Source organism: Xiphias gladius, chromosome 12 (assembly GCF_016859285.1).
Source record: "Xiphias gladius isolate SHS-SW01 ecotype Sanya breed wild chromosome 12, ASM1685928v1, whole genome shotgun sequence".
Taxonomy (NCBI): domain Eukaryota; kingdom Metazoa; phylum Chordata; class Actinopteri; order Istiophoriformes; family Xiphiidae; genus Xiphias; species Xiphias gladius.
Genome location: NC_053411.1, coordinates 13,415,754 through 13,443,057, shown reverse-complemented (window position 1 = coordinate 13,443,057; position 27,304 = coordinate 13,415,754). Strand labels below are relative to the sequence as shown.

The 27,304-nt window shown below is 41.9% G+C and overlaps 1 protein-coding gene across 2 annotated transcripts; it reads right to left on the bottom strand.

Moving 5' to 3' along the window:
* Nucleotides 1-27,293, bottom strand: vax2 (ventral anterior homeobox 2). 2 transcript variants are annotated; one of them, XM_040140327.1, is made up of 4 exons: nt 27,036-27,293; nt 26,293-26,515; nt 20,838-21,025; nt 1-3,505 (listed from the first exon to the last, which is right to left on the bottom strand). In XM_040140327.1, exons 2-4 carry the CDS (start codon nt 26,504-26,506, stop codon nt 3,008-3,010), a joined length of 900 nt encoding a protein of 299 aa, XP_039996261.1. In that variant the 5' UTR covers nt 26,507-26,515; nt 27,036-27,293; the 3' UTR covers nt 1-3,007. The 2 variants fall into 2 exon arrangements, with proteins under 2 accessions (XP_039996261.1, XP_039996260.1); XM_040140326.1 differs by lacking the exon at nt 27,036-27,293 and having other exon boundaries at nt 26,293-26,938.
* Nucleotides 27,294-27,304: the final 11 nt, after the last annotated feature.

Sequence of the window (27,304 nt, the reverse complement as noted above, 5' to 3'; positions counted from 1 at the left end):
TTTTTTTTTTTTTTTTTTTAAACACTGAGCCACAAAAAACTGTCTCTTTAATATCTGATCCTCCTCTCATGTCACACTGACTGAGAAATGACTGCAAATGAGATTAATGCTGAGCTGTTTTTGTTCATTAAGTGCTCATTAATCCACTAGCTTGTGCAGCAAGTGTGGACTTGAAATCAACACTAAAACTGTAACAAAAAATTGAAATATTCCAGCAAAAAAAAAAAAAAGGGGGGAGAAGAGACTGTGTTTTGCTTACAACACAGCAGGAAAGCAATTTAGCAAGGAATGAAACGACCCTGTTGTGAGTAAAGGGAAAAAAAAAAAAAAAAAAGAGGGTCTGTGAAAGGGTACATCGGCCTTACATGAGAAGCAAGCCTCCTGACCTCTCAGCTCCATCTCTCTGCTCAATATTTGATGTCGCAGCGTGTGAATTATGGATGGTGCTTATAGAAAATAATACAGTGTTCGACAACAGCCCAGGTGCACCGCTGCAAAGAGCCATGAGTAGATAACAGGGGTTTTTTGCAGCATTGCTGGGGTCTGAAACCAACAACAACAACAAATCACCAGCTGACAGCCGGCGCTACACGGGCGTGAAAAGGCCCCGGTGAGCCAACAGACGGGGAGTTTTCATAGGCTGAAGTCAGAGCCTTTCTATGCACTCCGCGAGAGACGTATCTGCAGCTGAAGCACGCTCGGCTGTTTTAGATGTAGCCTGGCCTTTGCTTGTAAGCACCTTTTTAAATTGATGTCACGGGAGGGGAGTGTCCATTTATTTATTTATTTATTCATTTTTTTTAAAGATGATGTCGTGTCACCTTCAGCGAACGTAACAGAAAGGGTTCGGGAAAAACATATTAAACCTCACAACGAGACTAAACCTAGAAATGAATAGATACATGGGAAAATGAGACGACAGACAGAAGTTATGAAAAGGGGGCGATAACTCATCTGACACGGACAAATTGAGGGCAAACTGTTAGGAACTGCCGGTTCTTGCAGATGAGTTTTGATTTTCTTTGGACAACGAGGAAACCTGGACATATGGCATCATATAGGGGATAGAAAAATACTGCAGCTGATCCTTCCTCTTTTTTCCTTCAGCCTGTCCTGCATTAACATGTTTTCTGAATGGGTTCCTGAGGTCAATTTAGGTTCAAATCAATCAGTTAAAGATGTAACTGAAAGAGAACTGCAGTTTATTTGAAAATAACTGAGGTTTTTTTTTCTGAATATACCTACTCTGTTACTACCGACGATGTTCTAAATTGTGGAGGTTTGACCAGATTTCAGTGTGGATCAGCAGTTAATGAAATGGCTTAAAAAAGCAGAAAAAAAAAAAAGAGAAAAGAAAAAAGGATACCGGAGGATGTATAAAAAACTGCAAAGATAAAGTGCTTTAAATGAGGGGCAAGCAGAGGAGTCTTTCTGTTACAGGTGGGCCAAGGTAAAGACTAACAGCAGGGCGAGCCAAATGTGATCTTAAAAATCAAAACAAGAAACATGGAGCAAACACAAAATATCCATTTAAAGAAAAATAAACAACCACTAAAAAGCTTGTAACTCAAAGTTTCACGTGATGCTGCAGCTTTTTGCATTCTAAGCATGTGCATACCGTAAAAGTTTCCTGTGTAAAAGACACTGAGATTTATGTAATTATGGATATGACCTGAACAAAATCTGTTCGATAGCTGTTGTTGTGATGTGTTGCAAACCATGACGACCACCTAAAAAAATAAGACAAGACGATCAATCTACTGTCATATATGACAAAGAAAAACAGCATTTCAGCACGTTTGGTATTTTTGCTTAAAATATGACTGAAACGATTAACAGATTATCAAAATACTTTTCTTTCATCTGACAAATCGACTAATCGATTAACCGTTGCAGCTCTAGTCCCAACCACAACTCTTTCATTTACAGCAATTTTACACAAATTTGGTCCTGTAAATAAAACATTGTCCGGATTCTTAACTTACGTGTCTGAAAACTCTTTCTCTGAGTCAGATTTACTAAACGAGAACGTCTTTCAGCCGATTACTCAAAGAGAAACTGTTACGTCTGTGAATCGAACATTAATCTGGGCTCAAAGGTAATTTTTCTCAGCCTGATCTTGACTTCCTTGACCGATTGGAGGACACAAATGTTGCACCTCCGAAGGTTAATCCATAAATGCTTTGGCAGAGTCTAACCAGCTTTCTCAAACAACTATTCTTCTTTCTCATCATGTTATTTTATATTAAACTATTGGATCTAGATATGTGATTTTGCACCATTTGTCCAGATCCTACCACATATTATTTCATAAACAAACACAACCAAATAAAGAATTTACAAAGACTAATGCTGGACAACAAACAGACTGATATTAAAATGCTACAATTCTTTTTTTTCAGTGTTTCTTCCATATTGTGATAGCACATCAACTAAAATCAAACATGGCCACTTGAATAGGAATGTGTACAAACTGCTTTCTTTGAAATACCACTCTTCTCATTCAGACACTGATTCAGTCTAAACTATCCATGTCAAGTATTTTTTTTTTTTCCTGAACATTAAATGAAGGCCTTTATAGAGAGAAAAAACCACACGTACAAACTCACTGGACAAAAAAAATGAAGAGTCACTTAAAACCACCGCGAAGAGAGTGGTGATAAAAACATCTGTCTGTCAGGGTTCACACAACATACACACACGGCATTTTTGCAAAAATTCACAAGTTTTTTTTTTCTATTTTTTTATGTGGGAGAGTCTCCGTCACATCACATCCGTTTCACCATTTTGTGTCAGTGTGCCGAACGGTGCTATGGCACAAAATGGTGCCGCAAGGAAAGCAACCTGGTCTCTTCCTTTTTCACATTTCTCATGATCCAGGGTGATTTCTTCCTCCTGTCTGCAGCCGCTTGAGTGTCAAACAGGCAGCGGGGTGAGAGACTGGGGAGAAAAGCTCTTACAAAGACAAGCCCCAGTCCCCAGGCGTCCTCAAAGAAGGACACATTACTTAAGAAACGGTCTTCTTTCCACCCAAATCTGCCTCTTTCCTGTCCAGCCGCATGTATGGCTCAAAAGCTGAGGAGCCACAGCCATAGGTGGATGTCAGTTCATGATGAGCGCCCCCCAACAGCGGCATGGAGAAGCAGAGGGAGTGCGGCGGCGGGACGCCCAGCCGTGGTGAGGGTGGGGTGCCGCCCAGCGATGGCAGCGACATCCCAAAAGTCCCTCCTGGTAGGGAGCTGGGAGGAGTGCTGCTGCTGATTCCAGGAGAAGTGGAGGAGCCTCCGCCCGGGCTGCTCAGCAGGGAGCCATTTGCTGGGTGAGGCGGAGGCCCTAAGATGGAGTTGGGAGGTGGGGCGGGGCCCGCCAGGAGGCGGCCTTGCTCCAAGAGGCGCAGGATGTTGCAGGTGGCCAAAGACTCAGACGTGGAAGAAGAGCGTTTGTCTGAATCTTTGGTGGTGTCCTTCTTCTGTTTGGTCCGGCGGTTTTGGAACCACACCTTGACCTGCAACAACACAACCAGGAAGAAGGATTCACATTATTATTATTTTTGCTCCAAACACACACTTTGTCAGCGGTGGAATCAGTACAATCAGAAATAAAAAGGGCTAGAAAGTCCAAAAGAGAAGAAATCACAGTTTTATATATATTTCATGTAATAAAAGCAACAAAAATCTTAGGATGTTTAGCCAGTTTTGTAAATTTTGAAGTCGTTTTGTGCTTAGAAAGTACCACAAAGTTTCTTCTGCTAAAAATGTCATAACTCATGAGCTATCCACACTTTTCTCTTCTTTACAACGCAGATCATTGTTTAAACATGCATTTACATAAGCCTAACTCGCAATCTGCAATTCATATCCTGACAATTTCCTACATCCCCTTTACATGCCCAAAAGCCGACGGTTTCCACAGGCTGAACACACGTGTGACTGCCTTCTTTATGACCTCTGCTTGATGCATATCTACCATGTAGCATGTTCTGCGCGCTCACGGTTGCGAGCGGTGAGAGCACGCAATACCCTAGCCATAAACCAGTCATACACGCATAAATCCGTGCAGAACAAGCAGAGATGCTGGAATCCCCTGGCACCAGCCATTGGATCAAGTCTGTTGTTTTTCTCTGCACATTTGATCATGGTTGGTCCCATGCACTCTCTTCTCTCACACTTCAAAGCTCTAACAGGAAAGACATGCACATATGGGAGAGGGCAGTGATATTAAAGCTATACACCAGAGTGGGAATATTGGTTCAGGTACACAAAGGGAAACACAGAAGAACACCTAGGAAGGTCTGCAAAAGTCTAAATATATTCTTAGTCAAAGAATGTTAAGGCATGCAATGTATTTTCTGGCCGCAGAGGAAAAAGAAAGTGAAAATGTAACATTAAAAGATAAACTCAGTATCACCATCAACATCTGCACCATCGTCCTCTCTCACGGCAGCAAACTTTAGAGATCACCACACCAGTCATCACGCCACCCCGCAGCAGATTGATAAAAAGCTCGGTGAACTCTGCCTGTCCTTGTCCACCATGTTTAATTGATGGGGCTCGGTGTAGCTTTAATGTATAGCGTGTGGAAAAGTTGGGGCTGGGTGGGACGTTGATTGGAGGGCACGGTGGGGTCACAGGAGATCGCTGCACGGAGAGCCACCTCTGATCGGGATCGCACACATGAAAAATGTATGCGAGCCTGACCGAGTTACAGTTTTTCACTACAGACTCTTCGTAGCTCACAGTGTGGCATGCAGAGCGTCGGAGTACTAGCTCAAAATTCTTCTTGTCATCTTGTTCTGATTCACATTTCAGATTTTTTGATAAAATTTAAAAAAAACATTTAAAAAAAAAAAAAAAAATTCCCCACCTACCCCTAGACTACTGAAGAAGTACCCCATGTGGTACAAGTACCAATGGTTAGGAAACACTTATATACACACCTTATCAAGGCACGTTGGACTCCTGCTTCTCTGCTGGTTTTGTGAGGTCAAAGGAAATCTGTCCGGTGTATAATTCTTTTACCCCAACAATCTACAGCAGTTCGTTGCCACATTATGATACTTTTGCATGTTCCTCAACCTGTGGCGCCTCTTCGGATGAGAGTACAAGGTTAGCTCAACGGTGCAGATGCAGAAGACGCCACGTGAAGCCCCATTTGTGGCAAAGTCACCAGGTACAGTTTTCATTTTTTCTTTTAGGATTGTAAATATTTTGGAGGATTTAAAGGGGAAGATATGATGAATAGATTGAATAGATTTACATTTTTTTAATAAGACTCTAACTAAGGATTCGTTTTCTGATTGATTAATCTTCCAATTATTTTCTCAATTAATCGTTTGGACAAAACATGTCAGAAAATGGTGAAAAATAATGATCAAATTTAAAGGAATAATATCCTATAAAAGTAACTGCTCATTCATTTTCTTTTTTGTTTCAGTTTAAATATTTTACTGCAAACTTAAAACAGTCCCAATAATGTTGCTCTGTGGTCATTCCTTACATTTATCTAACATTGTCTTCCCAGCTTCTGATTATTGTGCTTTTTCAATCACATCTCAGATAGAGAATGAGAAACTTGTTGTTTTGAAGTTTGGAGTTGGTGAAAGTGTGTGAAACAGTAAAAGTTGCTTGAAAGACATCGATCCAACTTTTTCTTTCCTTTAAAAGAGTTCCAACCCCATATGTCAAGCCCAGAGTTTGCGTTTTTTTTAATCTTATCTAATAAAACAAACAAAACAAAAAAATAATAATAATGTCGTAAAGCACAAAGTACATGTTTCTTTCAGGAGAAGTCAGGTGAAGAGGTGAGCATGTTACACCACATGATCATCAGGTTTATCTCTCTGTTTTTTCCGCTCTTCCTCACGTCCACACCGTGTAAGTTGAAGCAACAGTGCACTGAAAGTTGTTTACACATACGACAGACTTTCCAGCCTCATCGTGATTTTTCGTAGAAATCCAGTAATCTAATCCCTGATAAATGGGGATTGGCAAGCCAACAACTTAAAAGGGAAACTCCTGTAACAGCAGAAATGCATAAGCCTGTAAAGGGTATGTAGCTTAACTTAATTAAAAAGTTTCATAATGACTCTTGGGTTGCACAACAGCAAGACGACCGCATGTAAATACACACACAAAAATGAACCATGTATAAAGACTGGATGAAGGTACAATGCAAACACAGCAGAACTATGGGAGCACACGGCCACAGACACACACACACATTCACAGAGAGGTCACATGTGAACTGAACACGCGACAGTCACGCACATACGCACAGACATTTGCTGTGAGCGGACCTCTCACATGACCCCCCGTTTATCAGTAAGATCCAGTACTCCTTTAGGTGTCAGGAGCCTCGTCGCTGTGTAGATGTTTTGGGTTGATGTCAGAAAGATTTTAAGGTTTCGGTTTCACAAAAAGGTAGAAGTGACAGACTCCAAATAGCATCTTAACTTCCATTTTGTCTCAACTCAACTTCAAGGACTCAAACTCATCCAGCTTCGTCTCAGCCCTCTCTTCAACTAAACAAAGACTTCTAGGGAAAACATTTTCAGAACCAAATACTTTTAATAACTCTAGCATGCAGCAAAATGTGTTTCCAGCTTATCTTGGGTCAAGTACTTCAGAAGTTATCTGATTATTTCCTGCATGGTCCAACTCTCTCCTTGCGCACTGCCACACCACCACTCACTACTTTGAAACTGCTTGTTACTTTTCTGGACTTTCCCAGTCAGTCAGTTTTGGGCAACAGTGTGTAGTGCAGACACTAGCAACTAATATTCACTGAAAAGCGTTAACCTGTCGCTGCAATTTCATCTGAATTTCACTTGAATTCAAGAAACAGCACCCTAAAACACCTGTGCCAGGGTGACAAGTACTTTCCCTAACTGGGTGGCACAGATTAGAGGCCAAACGCAGCTGGTGATTGTGGGGCAGTATTCAGGTCGACTGGTGTTAACTACAGTATCACCGCACTGTAAAGGCAGCCTAAACAGGCAGCTAGGGCAAGTGTGATCATAGTTTCAGCTACTGACCACGACACAAATAATGGGATCGGAGAGGATCCCGCAGCTCAGAGAGGAATACTCACGCCAGAAAGTCTTACGCAAAGACCCAAAAGAGGCACAGAGGGAGGGAGAGTGGAGATGGAGATAAAAAGGGAGATGAGATAACAGGGGAGGTGGAGATAAGAGGGGAGACGGAGGGTGGGACAGGCAGCAGAACTGATCTGTGAAGCTGCTTCTCCTTCCTCCCGGTATATATTTCTCCCTCGTTAGCTCACACACGGCCTCTCTGAGATCTTTCTCTGTATTTTACCCGTGCATCAACCGCTTTCCAAACACCCACATCCTATAAAAGGCTTTCCCAACTAGTCCATGTGCTTTATCCCCATAGTGTGGGTGTGGCTCAGGCTTCTGTTCACATCACAATCCTCCTATCGATTGCTGGGGGGGGGGGGGGGGGGGGGTGGATGTTGCTGGTCACTGGTGTTTTACAGGGATTTTATTAGAGGGGTAAAATGTTGTGAAGAGAAGAAAGCAAAGCTGCCTTTGGTACATCTACACTATTGGATGTAAATCCTTTTCAATGGGATCCAGAGTTCAGAGCTGGGGCAGAGATTACCAAGCGAGATCTAGATCTGGCGTGACCTGCATTTGCCCCGGCCTCGCCCTCTGCACCCCGCCCTGCTGCACTCTTGGCCTGCTGGGGTGAGGACATGAGGAGGTTGGGACTGAGGTGAGGAGGACAAAACCGAGACTGGTGGATGGAGGGATGTGGAAATTGGTGAGCAAAATGCACAACCCCATCGGTTCCTACTGAAGATGTAAATATTCAAAAACGGATCACAAATATATAGTTTCATGTTTGAAAAAGGAATAGTAACTTACTAAAAAAGCCGGCCACTGTAGTTGACAAACATAACTCAAACAGGAGTAAAGAGTGAATTTGTTGGCACCGAAGAATAAGATATATCGAGGCTATGGATACATGGACAATACTTTCTAATAGGATGAATTCATTGCTGGTTTTGGTCTCTTCATGGGGTTTTCTTGACGATAAGAAAAATACAGAATTATCACCAGACTTATAATTTCAGACAGCCGATGATTTCGTCAAATCCTACATGTAAACGGTTACTTAAATATAGACTGTGATTTTTTTATGTATGGACAATTGTTAAAAGTTAAACAAAAGATTTGTAAAGTGACAAAGGAACGGGAAAAGGTTGAGTGTTTTCTGCCCCTCTCTCTCTTTTTCCGCCTTTTTATTATTTTTTCTGACTCAGGATCTGTATGACAGTCCGTCACTGTGAAATAAAAAAGGAAAACAAACTTTGCAATATTTAACATCTCAGAGTTTACTTCTCATGCTAGATTGAAAAAAAAAAAAAACATTCATACATACACATTTTAATAACTATTCTTGATGTGTCACCATAATTTTAGGAGTGTAGAAAAGCATTAAGGGTAAAAGAAAATGTTGTTGAAATATGCGTAGATTAACAAGAAGAAATAAGGAAAATTATTAATATTTGAAAAACTTCCCACTTCCACAACCACTTATCAAATAAAATGAACTTTTATCTTATTGGTTTACATTTTCAAGATCTCTCCCTGTGTTATATCCCACCCCACTGTCCTGTTTCAACAGGAAATACGTCACATTAAGGAGTAAAGACGCTCTGAAGAAGCAGCAGAGGGGACTGAAAGGAGCAGCTATAAAATCAGACGGAGGTGGGACATAGATGCACCAGAGAAAACACAAGGCAGGGGATAAAAACGAAAGGATGGAGGGTACATGTGGGCAGGGTGGGGTAAATTCAAGGTCAGGGAGAGATGATGAGGCTGGCATGCATGAATACACAGGCCAGTCCGGCCGAGGTCAGCCAATCAGAGACCTGCGCCGTGAATCCAGACAGCTGCAAACGGAGCGGCGGGGAAACTGGGCTAGAGGTAGAGAGGTTAAGCCAGATCAAGACCCGGTGTACAGATCAACTGCGTGATCAATAAATCAGCTAAGCTCTGTAGTGTCCCAACATGACACTCAGTCAAGTTAAAGATGAGAAACGGGAGAAAATTGGAACAAAGAAGTTATTTGTTTGTTTAGATGTTTTCATAATTCTGTCTCTTTTGTTCGAAATTGTTTGCCCAAATTGTATCTTTATCACTCTGTTTTTAATCACTTTATTTCCCTGCTTTACTGTGATGCAATAGAGCTGAACTGACCTAAGCTACAACAATGAAAAGCATTAACATAAACATCCAGGAGATAAAACACACACTCCTGTCTGGCTGTATAATGCAGATAATGCAAAGTGAAATGCGGGATTGTGACAGTAAAGTCTTTAAGAAGGACACTTGGTGACTGTCTTTCACACTTTCCATGACCCCTCCAGCGGCTCAGTGATCCCACCGTGACCCTGTTCAGACCCCCTGATCCCAGGCATGTGATGAGCCGCAGCACACAATGAAAACTCTTTTCCATGGATATTGTACCAGGCAGACCAGTGACCATTAAACTGGATGTAGCGGACCAGTGGATACTCCGCTATGTGTCATGTAAGGGACCAATGGTAACCGAAGTGTACTCAGCTGCACTGTATGTGACGGACCAGTGGCTGCCATTATTAAAGAAACCAAGAGGAAACAAGGTGAAGTCACGACTTACTCGACTGCGTGTGATGAATCAACATATCAGTCTTTTGTCAAAACTGCTCCAGGTTATAAGATACCAGTAGCAATTACCTACAATTAGAATGATTGCCTTTTATAATTACATTTTAGTAAGGCGCTTGAATGGACCAATGACTCTATAAAAATAGTGTTAGACAAAAAAGATAAATCAACTGGTTATTTAACATATGTTTAGCATTGGTAAGAGCAAACACTGAAAAGATCTCATTCAGCTTGTTAAAAAAAACATGTATTTAAGTGACTTAAAGCACTAATCAAGGAATTATGAAGACATGTAGCAACTACAAAATGTAGAGTTCTCACAAAGCAAACTTGCAAAATGGACTGAATTCTAACATTTCCTGGGTTATTTAACCATTTAATGTAATAGCTTAATGTCTCGCAGGTCAGCGAACCAGAGACTATGCATTTTCAGTCTGTGCCACTCAGCCTCAGAATAGTTCACCTCTCACTACCAGATCATCCAATTCAATTAACTTTTTTTTAGAAAACTTCTCTGGACTCACTTATATTCTGTCAGTGTCATTCCTGCCTAGTTAACTCTATCTTGCTGGGTTTTCTTTGTTTTGTTTTGTTTTGGGTTTTTTTTTACTGTCGTGCTTTTTTCACATTTGTGTAACATTTTTAACATTTTGTTTTAAAACTGCTACATACAAAGGGACGTAACTACCATTAGGTAGTACCAGTAGTATTTCTCCACCCGAATTATACTTCTGGCATTGTGGAGTTTGTTTTGAAGCAGCATTTAGTCACGCAGGGGGTATGAATACAGAAAATGTGAAAAAAATATAAAGACCTTTTCTGGTGTCTTGTCAAAATTTGTAAAAGTGGTGGGGTTTCACAGGGGGAATTTGGACTAATTACCTCAGTAATATAAAATCTACGCACCTGTATATACATAAAACTCTACTTACTTACATCTGGGCTAAATGATCGCTAAACTAAACAAACCAGATTTAGACAATAAACATCTTCATGGATAAGAAAAAAAAAAACCAAGGCATATATTTTGTATAGATAAAAATATTATTTATGCACAATATAGTGTTGTATTATCATTATGGGACATCTTAGAGTGGTCATCAAATCCATGTTGACATCAGCTTTAGGATTAAAAAAAAAAAAACTGTACATCAAAAACCATCACAGATACACTCCTCCTCACTCTGATGCAAACTGCCTGTGAAGGACATCGGCCCGGCTCTGCTCTACAGTGCACTGATACCAGCCGTCCCTACAGCACCTCCATACGACGGCTGCTCCTCCTCCTGCTGCTGCTCCTGCTGAACTCTGTGCATCACCAAACTGGGCCTCACCCTCCCCTTCTCTCCCCTTCAACCTAACTTCACGCCTTCCCCCTGCCTTGCATTCTCTTAAAAAGTACACACCACAAACCTGTGCCAAAATCTTCATCATCACCACCATCACATTTCACCTGACCCCTAAACCCCCCCCCCCCCAACTGCCTTAACCTAACCCTGCCTGAATAAACCCAATCTGGTCCTCCATCCCTGCAGCACATGTCCAGCCAGGTTCAGCCAGGGGTTAACCCCATCTTATAGAATTGCTGGTAGATATGGCTGCCTAATCCTCCTTAGCACAAAAGCACTTGGGTTATGAGGCCCACCTCTTTCTAGCCCCTCCCTCTCTTGTCCTCCATCCATTCACAGCCCTCTCTCCCCACACCCGGGTGAACCCCTCCAGGGTTTAGATAACAGCCTTTACCTCCTCCCTTCACATACTGTAATGCTAGCCATGAACTGCCCTCATTCGCTAAAAAAAAAAAAAAAAAAAAAGAAAAAAATCAGCAGGGGTTTGAAGGTGGTCCATGACTTTTCTTGCATGTCACCCCGCAGTTACTCAAATCCCCTTCGGCAAAAAAAAATGTCTAGTGTGTGGGTCCTTACCAAAGAGGCTCATGATGCCCACAACTCTAAACCAATAAAGACTTTTCATCTTTTAGGAATCATATTGATTTTGTTGTCATAGCTGGCAAAAGCAAGACACAGAAGTCTTAAAACCAGGAAACATTTTGAAGAATTAAACATATCACTAGCAACAATCTGATTATTAGGTATGCAGTCTCCCAGTCGACTGGTGGACTGGTTGGTCGATGTGCTCTCGTCCGACCAAATTCTCATTGGTGGGACAATCAGCTGTGTTACTTTCATAACAACTACATCAACAACCTTTCCAGGATTAATCCATTATTTACTGCGGCGGTGGGAGGGACAGACTACCTATGAACTCGCCAAACCTGATGGAGACTGCTAGGTCCAACTTATTTAACGTTTACTGAACGTTCACTCGGAGTTGGCTCCAAACTAATGGGAACCATGTCAAAGAAGTCGTTGACATACTGATATTATATAAAACCACCATTCTACATAACTTTATAACAATACTCATGTACTTGTTATTTATTTAATATTTTTACAATGACTTACTCAAGGATTTGAGTGCTTCTTCCACCACCGGATTGTGGGCTATATAAATAAAATTGATAATTTTCCTCATAAATATGTCATCGTTTCTCGGCAGGTGCTGCTTTGTGAACACATGGTGGGGATTCAGCATTCCCTTTCCAGTGGCAGGTGTTTGTAAACTGCCACGTAGGTAATCCGCCAGTTTAACTGCATTACACATTTGCCTGGCAAATGACACAAAATGGTAGCATGGACAAGCTTTGACCACACTGACTGTCCTGGCATCTTGGGGCCAGACCTGAGCCACTCAGGGTCTGTGACTGCGTGTGATTTCGTGTGTTTTTGTGCGTGTGAGAGGGATCGAATTTTGCTGATTTCCCTGTCGTCACATCAGGTGAAGGATCACATGCGCCTCCATATGTCTGGAAAATTACACAATCCACCACCTTCTCACTCACACACACACACACACGCACACACACACACGCACACACACACACACGCACGCACACACACGCACGCACACACACACGCACGCACACACGCACACTTCACTCTGCCAGAAGTTGATGAAACAAGTCAATTCAATCTGAGAGTCATTAAGAACAGAGGCAACTAAGACTTAATTGCTATTATGTTCTTTTGATTATCTAATCAACTGATTAGATAATCAGAGCCTCACAAGTTTCCTCCTGACCATGATCGAGGCGGACAAAAGTTCCTCTTCTGAAGATGATGCTCTCGCTTTAGGTCACCACAGAGTAAAGAGGAAAGAGTTTGTTTCTTTACAGCACGGAGCCCCAACATTTTAACTGACAGCACAAAGCACCAATGTGTGTGTCTGTCTGTCTGTCTCCCTTCCTATCTCTTTCTCTATTCAGAGTGTTTGGACAATCCCCGTACTGTGCAGCCACCTCTCTGCTACATCTGCACAGCTATACGTCATGACCGGGTCCTCTACGCCCCAGACAAGTGGCCAGACACCGTCTGTCTGGGCCATCATGGAGAACAATACACACAACGAGGACATTCACTGTACGTAGACCCACACATAAACACAACTTGTCATCTTGTCTCCTCAGTCTGCAGAGGGAATCAGAGATGTATTTTGGGGATTTTCCCTACAGTATGTGTTAACAAACCAAGCCTTTTTATCCTATTATTAGTATAATAATAATATTATACAAATATTCATAGATGTATTTCAAAACCAGTTATGCAAGCAGATGGGAATTTAGATTCCTAGGTTCACCTAATTTTTAAAATAGCCTGTCTGGGTTCTTCACCCTGAAATGTATTTTATTCGTGGAGCACTTTTCAAGACACTCAAAGATGCTTTACACAACATGTTTAAAAAGATCCTAGATAAATAAAAAACACACTAAAGGTGTTGGCAGGGTAACACCTGACCTCCAACCTCCCTGGTATACAGAAAGCCACAAGCAAAAAAAAAAATACAAGACAGCAACAAGAAGCACCGTCTGAAAGTGTCTGCCTGGGGCTGTTGGCTACCAAGAAATCACCCGACTAACAGAAAAGACAGCAGGCAGAACATGAGAGGAAGTGTGACACTGATCTTGGGTGACTTGAAGACCTGTTGGAGGTTGGCTGTTTCACATTAAGGTGGACGGTGGTCTTAAATCATATCAAGTATGTGAGTACATTAACCGAAAATGTGTTTCGCTACATCAGCAAGTGGCTGTACGCTTTCTGAGATCGTCTAAGTGTTTTCATTGTAAAACTTTTTTTTTTTTTTGTCTTTGCATGTTGTCAAAATTGTCCCTTCTGGCCACTGCACACTCTGACTGTCAGCCAATATAATCAAAGCAACAGTGTAAAAACCTTAGCGAACAATGACATTTCTAAAAAATAAAAAACATTTTTAAAAAAGATCTATATCTACTCTTTCCAGAAGATACCATTTTAGTATACCACTTTGTGACAATCAAAAAGTTGATTTCAGGCTAAAACTAACACAAATGCATGGATCTGAACCTGAGCTCATGTTGCACACATACACCTGTAAGGTTGATTGGTTCAATATGTGGCTACAGGTAAGAGCAACACCTTCAAAGACAAATTGTGGATCTCAGCTTAAGTCTGGCTGCTGAACTTTTCCTCACCGTCCCGTGAACAGTTTTTCTACACTCTGACGTGACAGTCCGGTGAACAAAAACAGAAACCAAAATCAGGGTGGTGCAGGTACTCGCTAGGATCAAAACGAGGAAAGTGTGAGAGCCTGTCGAATGTTTTAAAGCTCTCCACTGCAGGGTCTCACCTCTGTGTGAGTGCACACATGCACTAAGTCTGTACTCCATCATGGTCTGGATAATAAGGCTGCGATTATGCAAGTAAGGCGGGAAGTCAGTGAGACCAGGAACACTTCTGAACAACCACAGGCACAATCGCGCACACACACACCTACATGCAGGCAGATGCACCCTGTGAAGTCCTGTGTGTGTGCGTAGCATTAACTATACACACAATGTTTTGCATGATCACAAGTCAGAGAAAAAGCTACAGTTCATATTTCATTCATTCTAATTTTTTCCACTTATTAAGAGTCACAAATAGATTTAAAAACGAATTTCCAAACAAATTCTCCACAACATAATGCCTGTTTCACAATAAATGTCCCAAAAATTTAAATTATTGCTGCACTCGCATTTACATATCTAACCCCCCCCCCCCTTTTTTTTTTTCTTCTTGCAAAGAGGTGCACATTTAATAGTTACTCAACTGTTTACCAGTAGGTGACTACAGTATATCATAGACATACATTTAATGCATAAATAAATAAATAAAAACCTGCCTCCATCGGTCATTCATCTCTTTTCAGGGTTTTCACCCCACAAAAACTTGTTTCCTTGTCCAAAAAACCAAAACACCTGTCCAGGTTTAATTCAATTATTTGGAGGATTTTTTTTTTTTTTTTGTAGTTCATAAAACATGTTTGAACAATCACCTTCGTAAATTTCATCCCACCCAAACATTCACTTTAAAAGGAGAAATGTGTCAAATCAAAAACCTGTTACACTGTGTCCAAAAACAACTGTGAAAAAAAAAAAAGAAAAAGAAAACAGATGCAAAAATTTGCCAACAGCTGTGCATTTTTCAGCCAGCTCTCCATTATAGATTAAACATGATTCCATCACTGAGCTCACTCCCATTTGCTGCAGGATTAAACCAGTTCAACGCAGCGCAAAGACCATTAAATCCATAGCTTCTCCATGGAAGGGCTGCAAACAATAATAGGCCGATACAATGGCAGCGTATACGTCAGCTGCACTGAACTCAGGAAGACTGTGGAAGAGCTTACAGTGACCGCACGGCATGTCGTCCTGAAAGCTCCTAAAGCTTCACTGCAAAACCATTTGGAACTTGTAGGACATGGTGAAGACTGAGTAGATTTTTCGTCTTTCTCTTACAAAAAAGTTGCAGGACGTAGTGTGATACTGCAGATTTTTAGTCTGATGTGAGGTGAATGCTAAAAAGATATCAAGAAAGAGCCTCCAAAATACTTATATTATTACAGTGAGGTACAACTAAAGAGTCCTACAAAGCCCCCCCAAAAAAGTTTGAGAATTTAAAAAGTTTGTTGTATTTTTGTTGTTTTAAGCTCCTCTTTACACAGAATTATGTAGAAAAAGTACACCAAACAGCTGATATTTACACTAGACTTCCACATTTGTAGACATAAGAGGTTTCTAGAAATCAAGATTTTCCATTCAGCAGTAGATGAGCCTCCTTTCATATGCAGAAATCCCCACAACATACCTTCACAATAAGAGCTGAAGCCTCCACGAACATCCATCTGTCCTGTGAAATCCGTAGGCAAACTGTTCATGGAGGTAAATGAAATGTGGGGGCTTTCATGTTCTAGTTCAGGGCTTCTGTATGTGTGTGTGTGTGTGTGTGTGTCTCTGTATGCGTGTGTGTGTGTGTGTGTGTGTGTGTGTGTATGCATTTGTGTGCGCACACCACCCCCCTCCTGCTGTGTTATCCTGTAGCGGAGAGCCACCTGCCGGGATGGAGGGAGAGCTCTGAGCTGGTAACAGATTACTCGGTAACGCGTTACAGCAGAGTGATTACTGAGGGCGCGAAGAGTTTCCTCTCACGATGCTGCAGCTACTAAGAGCCAAAAAATAAGTTTCTATAGACGTGTTTTATCCATCTGTGGACTCGAATATCAGAGGGAGGTTGAATTATTAAAAACCAGCGTTTCTTAGGCTCCTTTCGCTCCGAATTTAATTGGATTTGAAGCATAACTCCGATGAAAAATGGCAGTTTAATTAGCACAGGTGCAACAACTTTAGAATATTTTCGCGTGATCGAGCAAAGCGACAACATTAACGTTGAATATGAACTCGACATTTACGGGTTTACGGGTTCTGGGGGACAAATATATTTTGGAAGCCAAAATGAATTCATGTTTTATGTTTAATCCAAACTTTGTGCGTCTTGGCGCGATACTTCCGCGACATGAGAGTCTAATTATCTATAATAATCATATAAAAATCATTTTAATCAGCCATTTCTTCATTTATTTTCAGAAAATTTCAGAAAAAAAACATTACTTCTTTTAAGTTTCCATAAATCTTCATAATTTTTTTTCGCGTGCGCCCGCGTGTGTGTGTGTGTGTCTTTGTGTGTTTCCAACGTCTGCTGCCTCATTGCGTGATCCGTTTGAATACCTGACCAAACTAATTGGAGTTACCCCATGGGTCAATGACCAAATCCCCAAACATTGTTAAAAAACACTTAACGACCCAGCCTCCCATATTACTGTAACTAGTGTTTGTGTTTCAGTCACAGATAAATAGGCCTGTCACGTTTATATAAGGTTTCTGAAAAAAAAGAAAAAAGAAAAAAGAAAAAAAATGTGTCTGTGCTTTAAACTTCTAGATTTTTTTCTGAAAGGGAAAGTTCGCTTTTTTCCCCGAATTTAATTGAAATCAAATGTCTAACTGTCATCGGAGTTTGGGTTAAATTTCAAGGATCCACGCTGTGTTAGTCGAAAGAGTTGTGTTGAACGAGAACTTGGAACAGTGATTTAGAAAAAAAAAAAAAAAAAAAAAAAACAAAGCAACGAAATTTGACAGGAAAATGTCGCGGTTAGTTTATTAAAAGTCAACGACACGCAGACACAACAAAACCTCTGATTTATGGTTTTTTACCGAAATAAAATGTTCAACATTTCACCAGGATTAAAGTTTTCATTTTAATTGTGACACCTGAATTTCATCGAAATAGGCTAAAGGAGAGAAGACCCCCCCTCTCCCCCCATTTTAAAGGACTATTATGCTCGAAAAACATCAACAAAAGAACGAAAACTCGAACTTGGATTTTAACTCGAAGCTTATTCCAAGTTACTGGCCTCGTATTGCTTTGAGATAATAGCGCACTGTCTCATTGCAAACCTCCAAACCCAACGAACAGAAGGGGACAAGTTTTCCAGCCCACAACAGAAACCACGTCGCTGCCCTCGAAACAGGAAAACAGGAGCGTGTTCATGGAAATGACATACATGAAGAAAACAACTGAGAAAAAGCTCGAACAAGTAAATGCATAGACAGACAGACAGGGGGACTGATAGACAGACAGACAGACAGGGGGACTGACACACAGAGAGACGGATAGACAGGCGGACAGACAGACAGATAGATGGATAGACAGACAGACAGATAGATAGATAGAGAGACAGAAAGACAGACGGATAGACAGGGGGACAGAGGGACAGATAGACAGAGGGACAGACAGATATAGACAGACGGATAGATAGATAGATAGACAGAAAGATAGACAGACGGATAGACAGATAGACAGACAGACGGATAGACAGACAGATAGACAGACAGAGAGATTGATGGATGGATAGATATAGATAGATAGATAGATAGACAGAAAGATAGACAGACGGATAGACAGACGGATAGATAGACAGACAGATAGACAGATATAGACAGATAGACGGATAGACAGACAGACAGACAGATATAGACAGACAGATCGACAGATCGACAGATAGATAGATACATGGATAGATAGACAGATGGATAGACAGATAGACAGATAGGCAGACAGACAGACAGATAGAGCTGCTTTTAAATCTAGCGGTCCTTGAGTTGACCATCAAAGTCAAATGACCTCCTGTGAAACCTGTGAAAACCTTGAGTAGCGAACCAAGAACATCAACAAACACCGTAAGTCACCTGAAAACCAGAAAACGCTCCAAACACCTCGCTTAAAATGGACCTAAAAGTTTGAAAGCCTCCATCTTTTCCTTCTGTTTTTTTTTATTACCTTTGAGTGGTCGCATTTGCTTAAAACATGCAAAAGGAGCAATCAGTAAGAAAACGATAATAAGTGAGAAAACGCCACCGATGCCAACTAAAAGCCTTTCGATCAGGCTTAAAAGCTGCTTCGGTAGCAACACAGCACTAAGAAAATTCAGCGCAATGGGCTTAATATTTCATATTGCCAGTGGTGAGGAGACTTTTATTATTTACATTTTGTTCTCACTTGAAGGTCAGGCCGTTTTCAGACGGTTTCAATCAGCCGATCCTCTGCTGCACAGCGTCTCCTCAGCAGCAGCAGGAAGCCGAGGCCCTCCCATTAACACCCCTAGTGTCAGCGCTAATGAGGGACACAGTGGCTGCTCTGTGCTCCCAAAACACACACACACATACACACACACAGACACGCGCGCGCACAAACACAGAGACGCGCGCGTGCGCACACACACACACACACACACCATCCGATCACCTTTATGTTTGAGTAGGTTTTTTTGTGTGGTTAGATAATACCGTTGGTTTCACAGTGATGATGCGTACACTCCTGCATGTGTGTTTTTACTTCCTGCAACAAGTGTTTTCACACACCTCTGAACTGCACAAAAAGGCCTAGAAACCAGTCTCCCGCTGTTTATATACTGTACAAATTAAAATAAAGGTGCATAAAAGTGTGAGTGTGTTTGCCACTTTTATTTATGTTTTATCCTTTGTTTGTGGATTTAGTTTTGAGGTTTCGTTTGAGAAAGCTGTCACCATCGCCAATTGGCATCTGTGCCTCTTTTTTTAAAATTATTATTATTTTTCATAAAAAATAAAAAAAAAATGCTGGCTTTTTGCAACATGTGTCGTCTACTGACGCGTGAGTGCGTGTCGATGCAGTGCGCACATATGCAATGCGTACACACAGAGAGAGACATAAGGCCGAGGCTCCTACAGTAAGAGCACTGCTGGCAACAGGTGCCTGCAGGTTTTCAAAAACAATCCCAAAAGTTCAGGGATTCCTCCTTCATTGCGTAAAACGTGATAAAACCACAACTGAATTCGCAAAGATTTATGCTTTGCACACGAACGGCCTCTGGAAAACCAATCTGAAATGCAAATGATACGCAACTACGTATGTGGTGTAAATCTACAGTACGTTTCTATTGGTACAGGCCACGTTAGTCGTCGAGTCGTAACAGTGCTGTTTGAGGAAAACGGCGCACTTTAGCCAGTTTGGTTAGGAGGCTATTCTCAAAACTATTTCTTTGAGATTTGTATCGTAGGTAAAAATAAATAAATAAATAAATAAATAAATAAATAAATATAACTTAGAGGTTGGTCTGACACACTGCTGTCTATTGCTGCTTAGCTCTACACTGCTATTAACGAGCCCGAAATTCGCAGTTTCTTCAACAAAACACACGCAGTGTTGCGAATATCCCGTAAAGTTTATACGTACGCTTGCGTGAGTCAGAGGGGGCCGGGCTCGCGGCGCTGCGGGAGGATTTGAACGAAGCGCGCGGGGTCGATGAGTGAGTGCCACGAAATTTCAGACGGAGGAGCCCGGATGCACCAGCAGGCTGATGCGCAAGGCAAACAATCCGGAACTTTACCGTTTCATTGTGGAAACACACAGTTGCAAAAAAAAAAAAAATGGAAGGAAAGAGGCGGGTTTTTTTTTTTTTTTTAATTTTTAATCCAAGTACAAGCAAATACACCGTGCAGAGATAGAAAGGACTGTTGCTTCCTGTCCTTTTTTTTTTTTGATTAGAAGCAACAATGAAGCTCTGATTAGCTCCTACCTTCACACACATGTGCAGATACTGAGCGCAATTCAATCCAGTAGCCCCGGGATGAAAAAAACTTCATTTGAGAGACTGACAGTGTGTTGAAATGTGGCTCAGTGTGTCAGGAAGGCGTCGACTCATCTAATTTTGAGGCTCCGGTGTCCTAGCTGTTGATGCATTGGACTATAAGTGTGTTTAACGATGCACCGATGTAACGTGAATGTGGGCAGACCACATTTTGCTAGTTCAAAACGGAGGCCGACTGTGGAAAACCGTTTTGGGCGGGGCAGCTAACTCGCGCTTCTGCCTCCTCTCTGATTGGCCGAGGAGTCAATTAGAGCCGCCGAACACACCTGTGACCAAATCATTCAAAAAAATGTTTTTTCAAATATGCTAATTGAAAACACCTGCTTGATTTTTGCCCGTAGAATATGAAACTACCACTATAATGTCCAATAGGCTACGCTTAGGCCTACTTTGGCTAGCAACCAGTGGCTAGGCTAATAGGCTAAAAAACTACATTTGGTGGGAGAATTTCTTATTCGTTTGAAATATTTATAAATAATCGTTTCGTTTTTCAAAGCTTATTTATATGCCTTGTTTTTTTTGGAAAATCGGACAAAACCGGACAAAAGCTCTAACACGGTCCTACCTGCGTCTCCGAGAGATTCAGCTGCCGCGCGAGCTCGGTGCGCTCGCGGCCCACGACGTACTGGCAGCGCTGGAACTCGAGCTCCAGCCGGTACAGCTGCTCGGCCGTGAAGGAGGTCCGCGTGCGCTTGGGCCGGTCCAGGTCGAGGCCTTTCGGCAGGACGATCTCCCGGATGGTGCCTTTGGCGTCTGTCCGGAGCAAAAAAAAAAAAAAAAAACCCACACGCACGCACACGCACACACACACGCACACGCACACACACACGCACACTCAGTGTCAGTGCATAGTGAACTCACATAGGCTCAATGCAAGTAAGTACTCAACTGAGGCTGTTGCTATAGGCTATCAGACCATCACTATACACGTGTAGCCTGAAGTGAAGAGAACAAACTTAGCTAAAGGTCTAAATGAAACCACTTGTTCAGCAGTTCTACGCTACAGAAAACACACAAACACACCGTCCTATACGTCTGGAGTGAATCTAGGCCTCCACGGTGCAAAACTGATGTAATATTTATGGCTTTAGGGGGAAAAGAAAGTGGGTTGATGGCTGCCCGACTGTACGTCTTTGGCATAAACAGACTACATACGTGTGCCCTTTTCAACGTAAGAGACTGTTACTAAACGGCACTATTTCCTTTTATATAATCGCCTATTTACACAATTCTAACAAGTGTGTTGAACATAACAGCAAACAAATCGGGCCAATGTGGTTAAATCGGTGGCTTCGTGGGGGCCCGTAATGATGCCAGAGCCTTGTAGTTAAGTTTAATCCACTCCGCGATATCAGGGCCAAATGAAAATTAAAACTAAATCGCTCGCGTTAAGATTCGCATCGTGGCCAAAACCCAGACAGATAAATTGCGCTTGAGCCGCCTGCGTAACGTTGATCGCAGCCACGGGCTAGGTTAGGTATCAGACATCTTTCCCCTCTGTGGGAAAATAAAGCTCAGATTTCAAAATCAAGTCAGTAAAACAGAGCACTGCAGGTAGGAGAGACTTTGTCTGGCACGTCACCCCAAGAGGGGATAATAAAATTGGCGTCGTTTGCTCATTCTTGCTGGTTGGTGTCGCCTTCTCCGGCACCGGCTGACTGCGAGCACTGAATATCTGCACTGCCAGAAATAAAAAAAAAAAATGGCCCTATACGTTTTTGTCCCCTCCCCCCTCCTGTGAGTGTAGTTGGCACGGATCTGTTTCTCTTTCTGCATCGAATTTAATTCACTCCAAACTAGTCCGGGAATGTAGAGGTCAAATCGAAAGCTTCAACACCGTTTCCTAGTAAAAAGGGCTGTGCGCCATTATCTATTCATAACAGCAACATAGCGTGTGAGCGAGTGTGTGTGTGCGTGTATTTGTGTGTGCGTGCGCGTGTGTGGATCAAACTGTCATTAAAGTGGGTACTTGTTCCTTAATTGTTTTTTGTTTTTGTTTTTTTTTTTTTACTTTTAATTCTTCTTTTTTTTCTGGTTAGGCGTGTGTGGGTCCGTTTTTGTTAGTGGTGTTGTGCAAATTTTATTTTTATTTTATTTTTAGTTCGGTTGTTGTTCCCCTCCAGTGGCAGGCTACCTGTTGTTAATCTGAGTTGGTGTGACAAAAATCAAATTGGCTGCTTCGATGGTTTCCCCTGGTGTTAATTTCAAAGATTGTCTGCAAAATCAGAGCTAATTTAAATAACAGACCAAAAAAAAAAAAATTCAGGCCACAAAAACAACGTATATTAAAAGGTAGCTTTACATTATATTGAAATATTCGTGAGAAATTCTGGACGTGAGGTGTCAGTCATTACACCCAGATCTGGATCCAGAAACCATTAGGATATTGTCTACTTAAATAAATAAATAAATAAAATAAAATAAAATAAATATCATGATGCATTACTTACACCTAAATTGCGGTTTAATCGACAAATCGCGAGGTTTTTTTTTTTTGTTTTGTTTTTTTTTTTTTTAAAGATTTTTGCTTCCCACAATAAAATCCCTGTGACTGTTGACCGCCCAGTAGCCAAGAATATTTTGTTCGTATTTTATCACATGCGAGGCCAGACAAGACCCCCTCTTTGTCCAGGGTTTTAAAGTCATAAAATATGCAATCCAATAAAATATGAAGAGCCCCGAATGAAATATGAAACAATACTGATTGAAACCACACATCCATAGGTTTTCTATCGGTGGGCTACCGGCTAACTGCGAAAGTTACTAACACAGTGAGTAAAAACTGATGTTTTTGTTTGGTTTTTTTCTTGTTTCTTTGTTTTTAGCCATAAAGGCTACATATACATACATACATATTATATATATATATATATATATATATATATATATATATATACATATCGTTGTTAAAGTGTGTGTCTCCATCCGCTGCTTGGCGTATTTTGAAGGCGTGGTGGTGGAAAAGGCAAATAAAACTTTACAGCTAATATAGAATACAGCAGGTGCTCAGGGAAGGAGAGTAGATGCGTAAACGACGAAATAAAATTTGCGGGCGAATTAAAAGAGTTAACGAAGCGCGGTCAATTCGCCAGTTGTGTTCCCTGCACGACCCGGTCTGTATTAAAGCACCTTTATATTCCTGGGCGTTAAGTTAGCCCGCATGCCTGGGCTAACCAAATGAGACGTGCCCGAGAGAGAGCTCCATCTTCACGCACGGCGTGACGTGTGGCCGGGCCAAGTGAGAGTCTGCACCAGAAAGGGGCCATTAAACTCTCCCAAGACGTGCACATGCAGTAGCAGAGTTTGGCACTTTTTTTGGTCGTGGGCTCCGGAGCTTAACAGAAGCCCAAACTCGGACGGGGACCTTCGCGGAGCGAGTAGTGAACCGGCGGCTTGAGGCAGACCCGCTGACCTCTCGGTGACCCCCTCCGGTGGCCTCTCCGCGGAAAACCCGAGCGCTGAGAACTCCGCTTCGACGACATCTCCTGACACCGCAGGCCCTTTCGGTGGCCACGCTCAGCGCGAACTGCGCGGTATCTGAACCGACACCGGCTCACACACACACACACACACACACACACACACACACCCCTGTCCTTCTGAAGGCCGCTTCCTGCTCGGATGGACACCATTGACCAGCGACCGATGCGGCACAATAGAACCAACTCAGTACCGACGATTTCACGAGCTTATGCAGACAATGTATGAGCACCTGCCGGATCTCAAATCAAAAAGGTTTTTTTTTAGTGTTTCGAAGGACCAGAAATAAGCATAAACAGTGGCTCAACCACATGAGAACATGACTGATCACAGCAGGAATTTATTTATAATAATAATAAAAAACCCTGAACAATAAAATGGTCTTAGAATTACTACATTTGCTTTTTTCAGATTTTTTCCTGTTATTTTTCTTATTTTTTTTTTTAAATGTGCACCCACGTCTATAATTTCCCTGTCACAGTGTTTCGCGTGTTCTCTGCTCCTCTCACGTCCCCCGTGTCGTTTATTATTTACAATTAGTCGTTACTATATGAACGCCACTCTCCTCTTAGCAAATGAGCTGCTTCTGGCACAGGACACTGCTCGACTAAAAACGGTCAATGAAAAGATTATTTAAAAAAAAAAAAAAAAAAACAAAACCCCCAACCAGGCAGCGACCATAACATCCCCAACATTCGCCTGTGACCGAGAACTGATAGGCCGACATATTGATTCTGTCCACAGCATATAGTTACACACCCCTGCGAAGATCTAGCACAAAGACACCGCTCGCGATTTCATTTTATCTTCTTTTCTTTATGGGATTCTGAATGGAAGTGAACCAGGCAAGCTGCTGACATTTTGTTCTTGGAAAGCACAATCCAAAATACTCCTTATATAATATTTTCTAGATTTTTTTTCTCCCCCTTACTGAAGTTACCACAGTCTTTATGTTTACGTTCTGAGACAATAATTACAAATGTCCTGAATGCAATTATATTAAATAACCTATGGGTCTAGACAGTTCTAGACATGTTTTCTACATGTTTTTGGAACCTGACGCTCTATTAGTTTTCCTGCAACACATATATAAACACACATTTACTGTACAGTTTAATTTTCTATAATTTAACCTCTAAACGTATATTAAATACAACCGTTTCAGGCCATTTAGACGTACAATATGGCTCTAAAAGAGCATATAATCCCATAAAAATATTTACATAAAAAACAAATGACAACAGACGTTTTTCATTTTATTCTAGGAGTGTTTGATGACTCCATAGATTTTATCTGCACTTTCTATATTTACTTTTTTTTTTTTTTTTAAAAAGCCTCTTTCATTCAAAGACTCCTGCTGCAGGAGGAGGGAGTGGACGCTCAGTATAATATTGAATTAAATATTGCTCTGGTGTTCATTAACGTAACTGTAGCACACAAAGGCAATCAGCCACTGACATGTAACCTAACGCGCGCACACACACACATACACACACACACACTCACTCACACACTCACACACACACACACTAACTAACACACAAACACACACTAGCTAACACACCACTTTCACAGTGATTGCTGATGGAGAGCTGATGTGTTTCATATCAGCTCTTTTATTGATAAAAGCCACACAACAGCCTACAGGGGTGAATTTCACCTGACTATCCTGAAACCGTTTTGTTTTGTTTTTTTTCTGGAGCACTTTCCTGATTTTCAAACCTAAAGCCACACAGATGTGTTACAGAGAAATACTCATTATATGTGTGAGGGGGAAAAAAATACTAGAAGTAGACCCTGGACTAATATTTAAGAGAGGCTTGATTGAATTGTTTTGACTATTGATTCGACCAATCAATTGTTTATATTTTCACATCAAGAAACTATTGGCCACAGTTGATACAAGCTGTGCCAAACAATATTTTTCTGAGTGACTTCACTTTACACTGCGATCTTACTTTTTATTCTAAATGATCATTTACAGGGTTGGTCTGGTGCTACTTAGGTATCACGGAAGTAGCCTATTGTTGCCACAACAGAGGCTCGTTATACTCCACCCTGCGCCAGAGGTGCTGTATTGTTGACCACTTTGTTTAGAATTTAAAATCATATATATTTGGGAGCTCCAGTCTAAGTTTTGGACACATTTTCACATTTATATAGGCTACTATATGCGCCTTCTTTAAGGCCATAATATGTTATAGTGATGTTTTGAAATTTTCTAAGGGGAGAAGCACAAAGCAAGTTCACATTCGGGTTCTTAAGATTTTGTCCCAGTTCAAACCATTTATCTGTCTTGTATAACTGTAATCGGTGTGACTGTCAATACTGGAGGTCAGAGGATAACGGTGTCTAGAGGGAAGCCTGTGATTATGTCCAGTTATTGCTGGACATTCTCTAATTGGCATAATTGTGGATAAAATAACAGTGAATTTAAAATTTCCCACCCTTTCCTGGAAACTCCCGTGGATCCCCAGTCTGAGGATTAGTTTTACACACACAGAATAAACCAGTGCTTGGTGGCGTTGTCGTCCACTTACCCCTTACTAATATCCTCCGACAGTAGTCAGGGTCCACTCCCAAAAGTTTGTCGTGTCCGTCTTCGCTGGAGGACGTCGGCGTGGACGCTGATGTCCCCGGGGTGTCGGTGGAGCTCTGAACCGGGGACCGGCTCCCTATCTCGGCGCGGCACTTTGTCTCCATCCGGTCCGGACACAGCGGGTTGGGTCCACAGCGGTGGTTCCCATCGCCCATAGTCGTGGCCTGGTCAAACATCTACAAGTTACAGTCTCTAAGATTATCTCTACCTCCTCCTGTCGCTGCTGCTCACCCTTCTCTTTCTACTTTCTTATCCTCTTTGCAAGTGTTCTCCAGAGACGAGGAGAGCATGCCCTCCTCTCCCTCCAAAAAAGTAGATCCAGTTACAAAGGAACCACGCGGTCCAGCAACGGGACCGTAGTGTGCTTCAGGTGTCGCGGCATGACGCACGGTCCGAAGCCCAAACCGAGGCGATGGGGAGTCGGCTAGGGGGGAAACCTCTGGATCCTGCTCTAACTACAGTAACCGCGGGGTGCAGAAGACATGCATGGTGCAGCCTGCAAGGTACAAGGGGGCAACTGGATCTATGGAGGAGCGGGGAGGTGCCACAAACACACTCACACACTGCTCACCCACGTAGAAATAAAGTGAGAGGCGGCGCGCAAAAAAAAAAAAAAGGAAGAAGAAGAAAAAAAAAAAAAGAAAAATGAAAAACCCACACAGCAACGGCCACAGTTCACCGTACACAAGCCAGGGAGGAAAGTTTCTTCTGGTCTGTCCAAAGCAACAGCCTGTTACTTCACCCCCGAACACACCGACTGCATCTGCGGATCCTTGATTGTGTGTTGTTGGCGGTGAGATGGCCACATAAGGGGGTCGGTGGTCTTCTGGTTTTGGAGAGCGCACAAGAAACGGTATCTGTGTTGAAACCCCACAGGAGGGGACTGTCGGGAAATGGGAACTGGTCACATTTGCTCACAAATAAAGTCTCGAGCACTCTTGTCTGTTTTTTTT

Excerpts from the sequence above, each read along its gene's own strand:
- vax2 (XM_040140326.1), bottom strand. The coding sequence starts at position 26,527 with ATGTTTGACCAGGCCACGACTATGGGCGATGGGAACCACCGCTGTGGA. Across the intron at positions 21,026-26,292 it reads TCGGAGGATATTAGTAAGGG|ACGCCAAAGGCACCATCCGG; the intron begins GTAAGTGGACGA and ends TGCTCCGGACAG. Across the intron at positions 3,506-20,837 it reads TGAATCTCTCGGAGACGCAG|GTCAAGGTGTGGTTCCAAAA; the intron begins GTAGGACCGTGT and ends GTGTTGTTGCAG.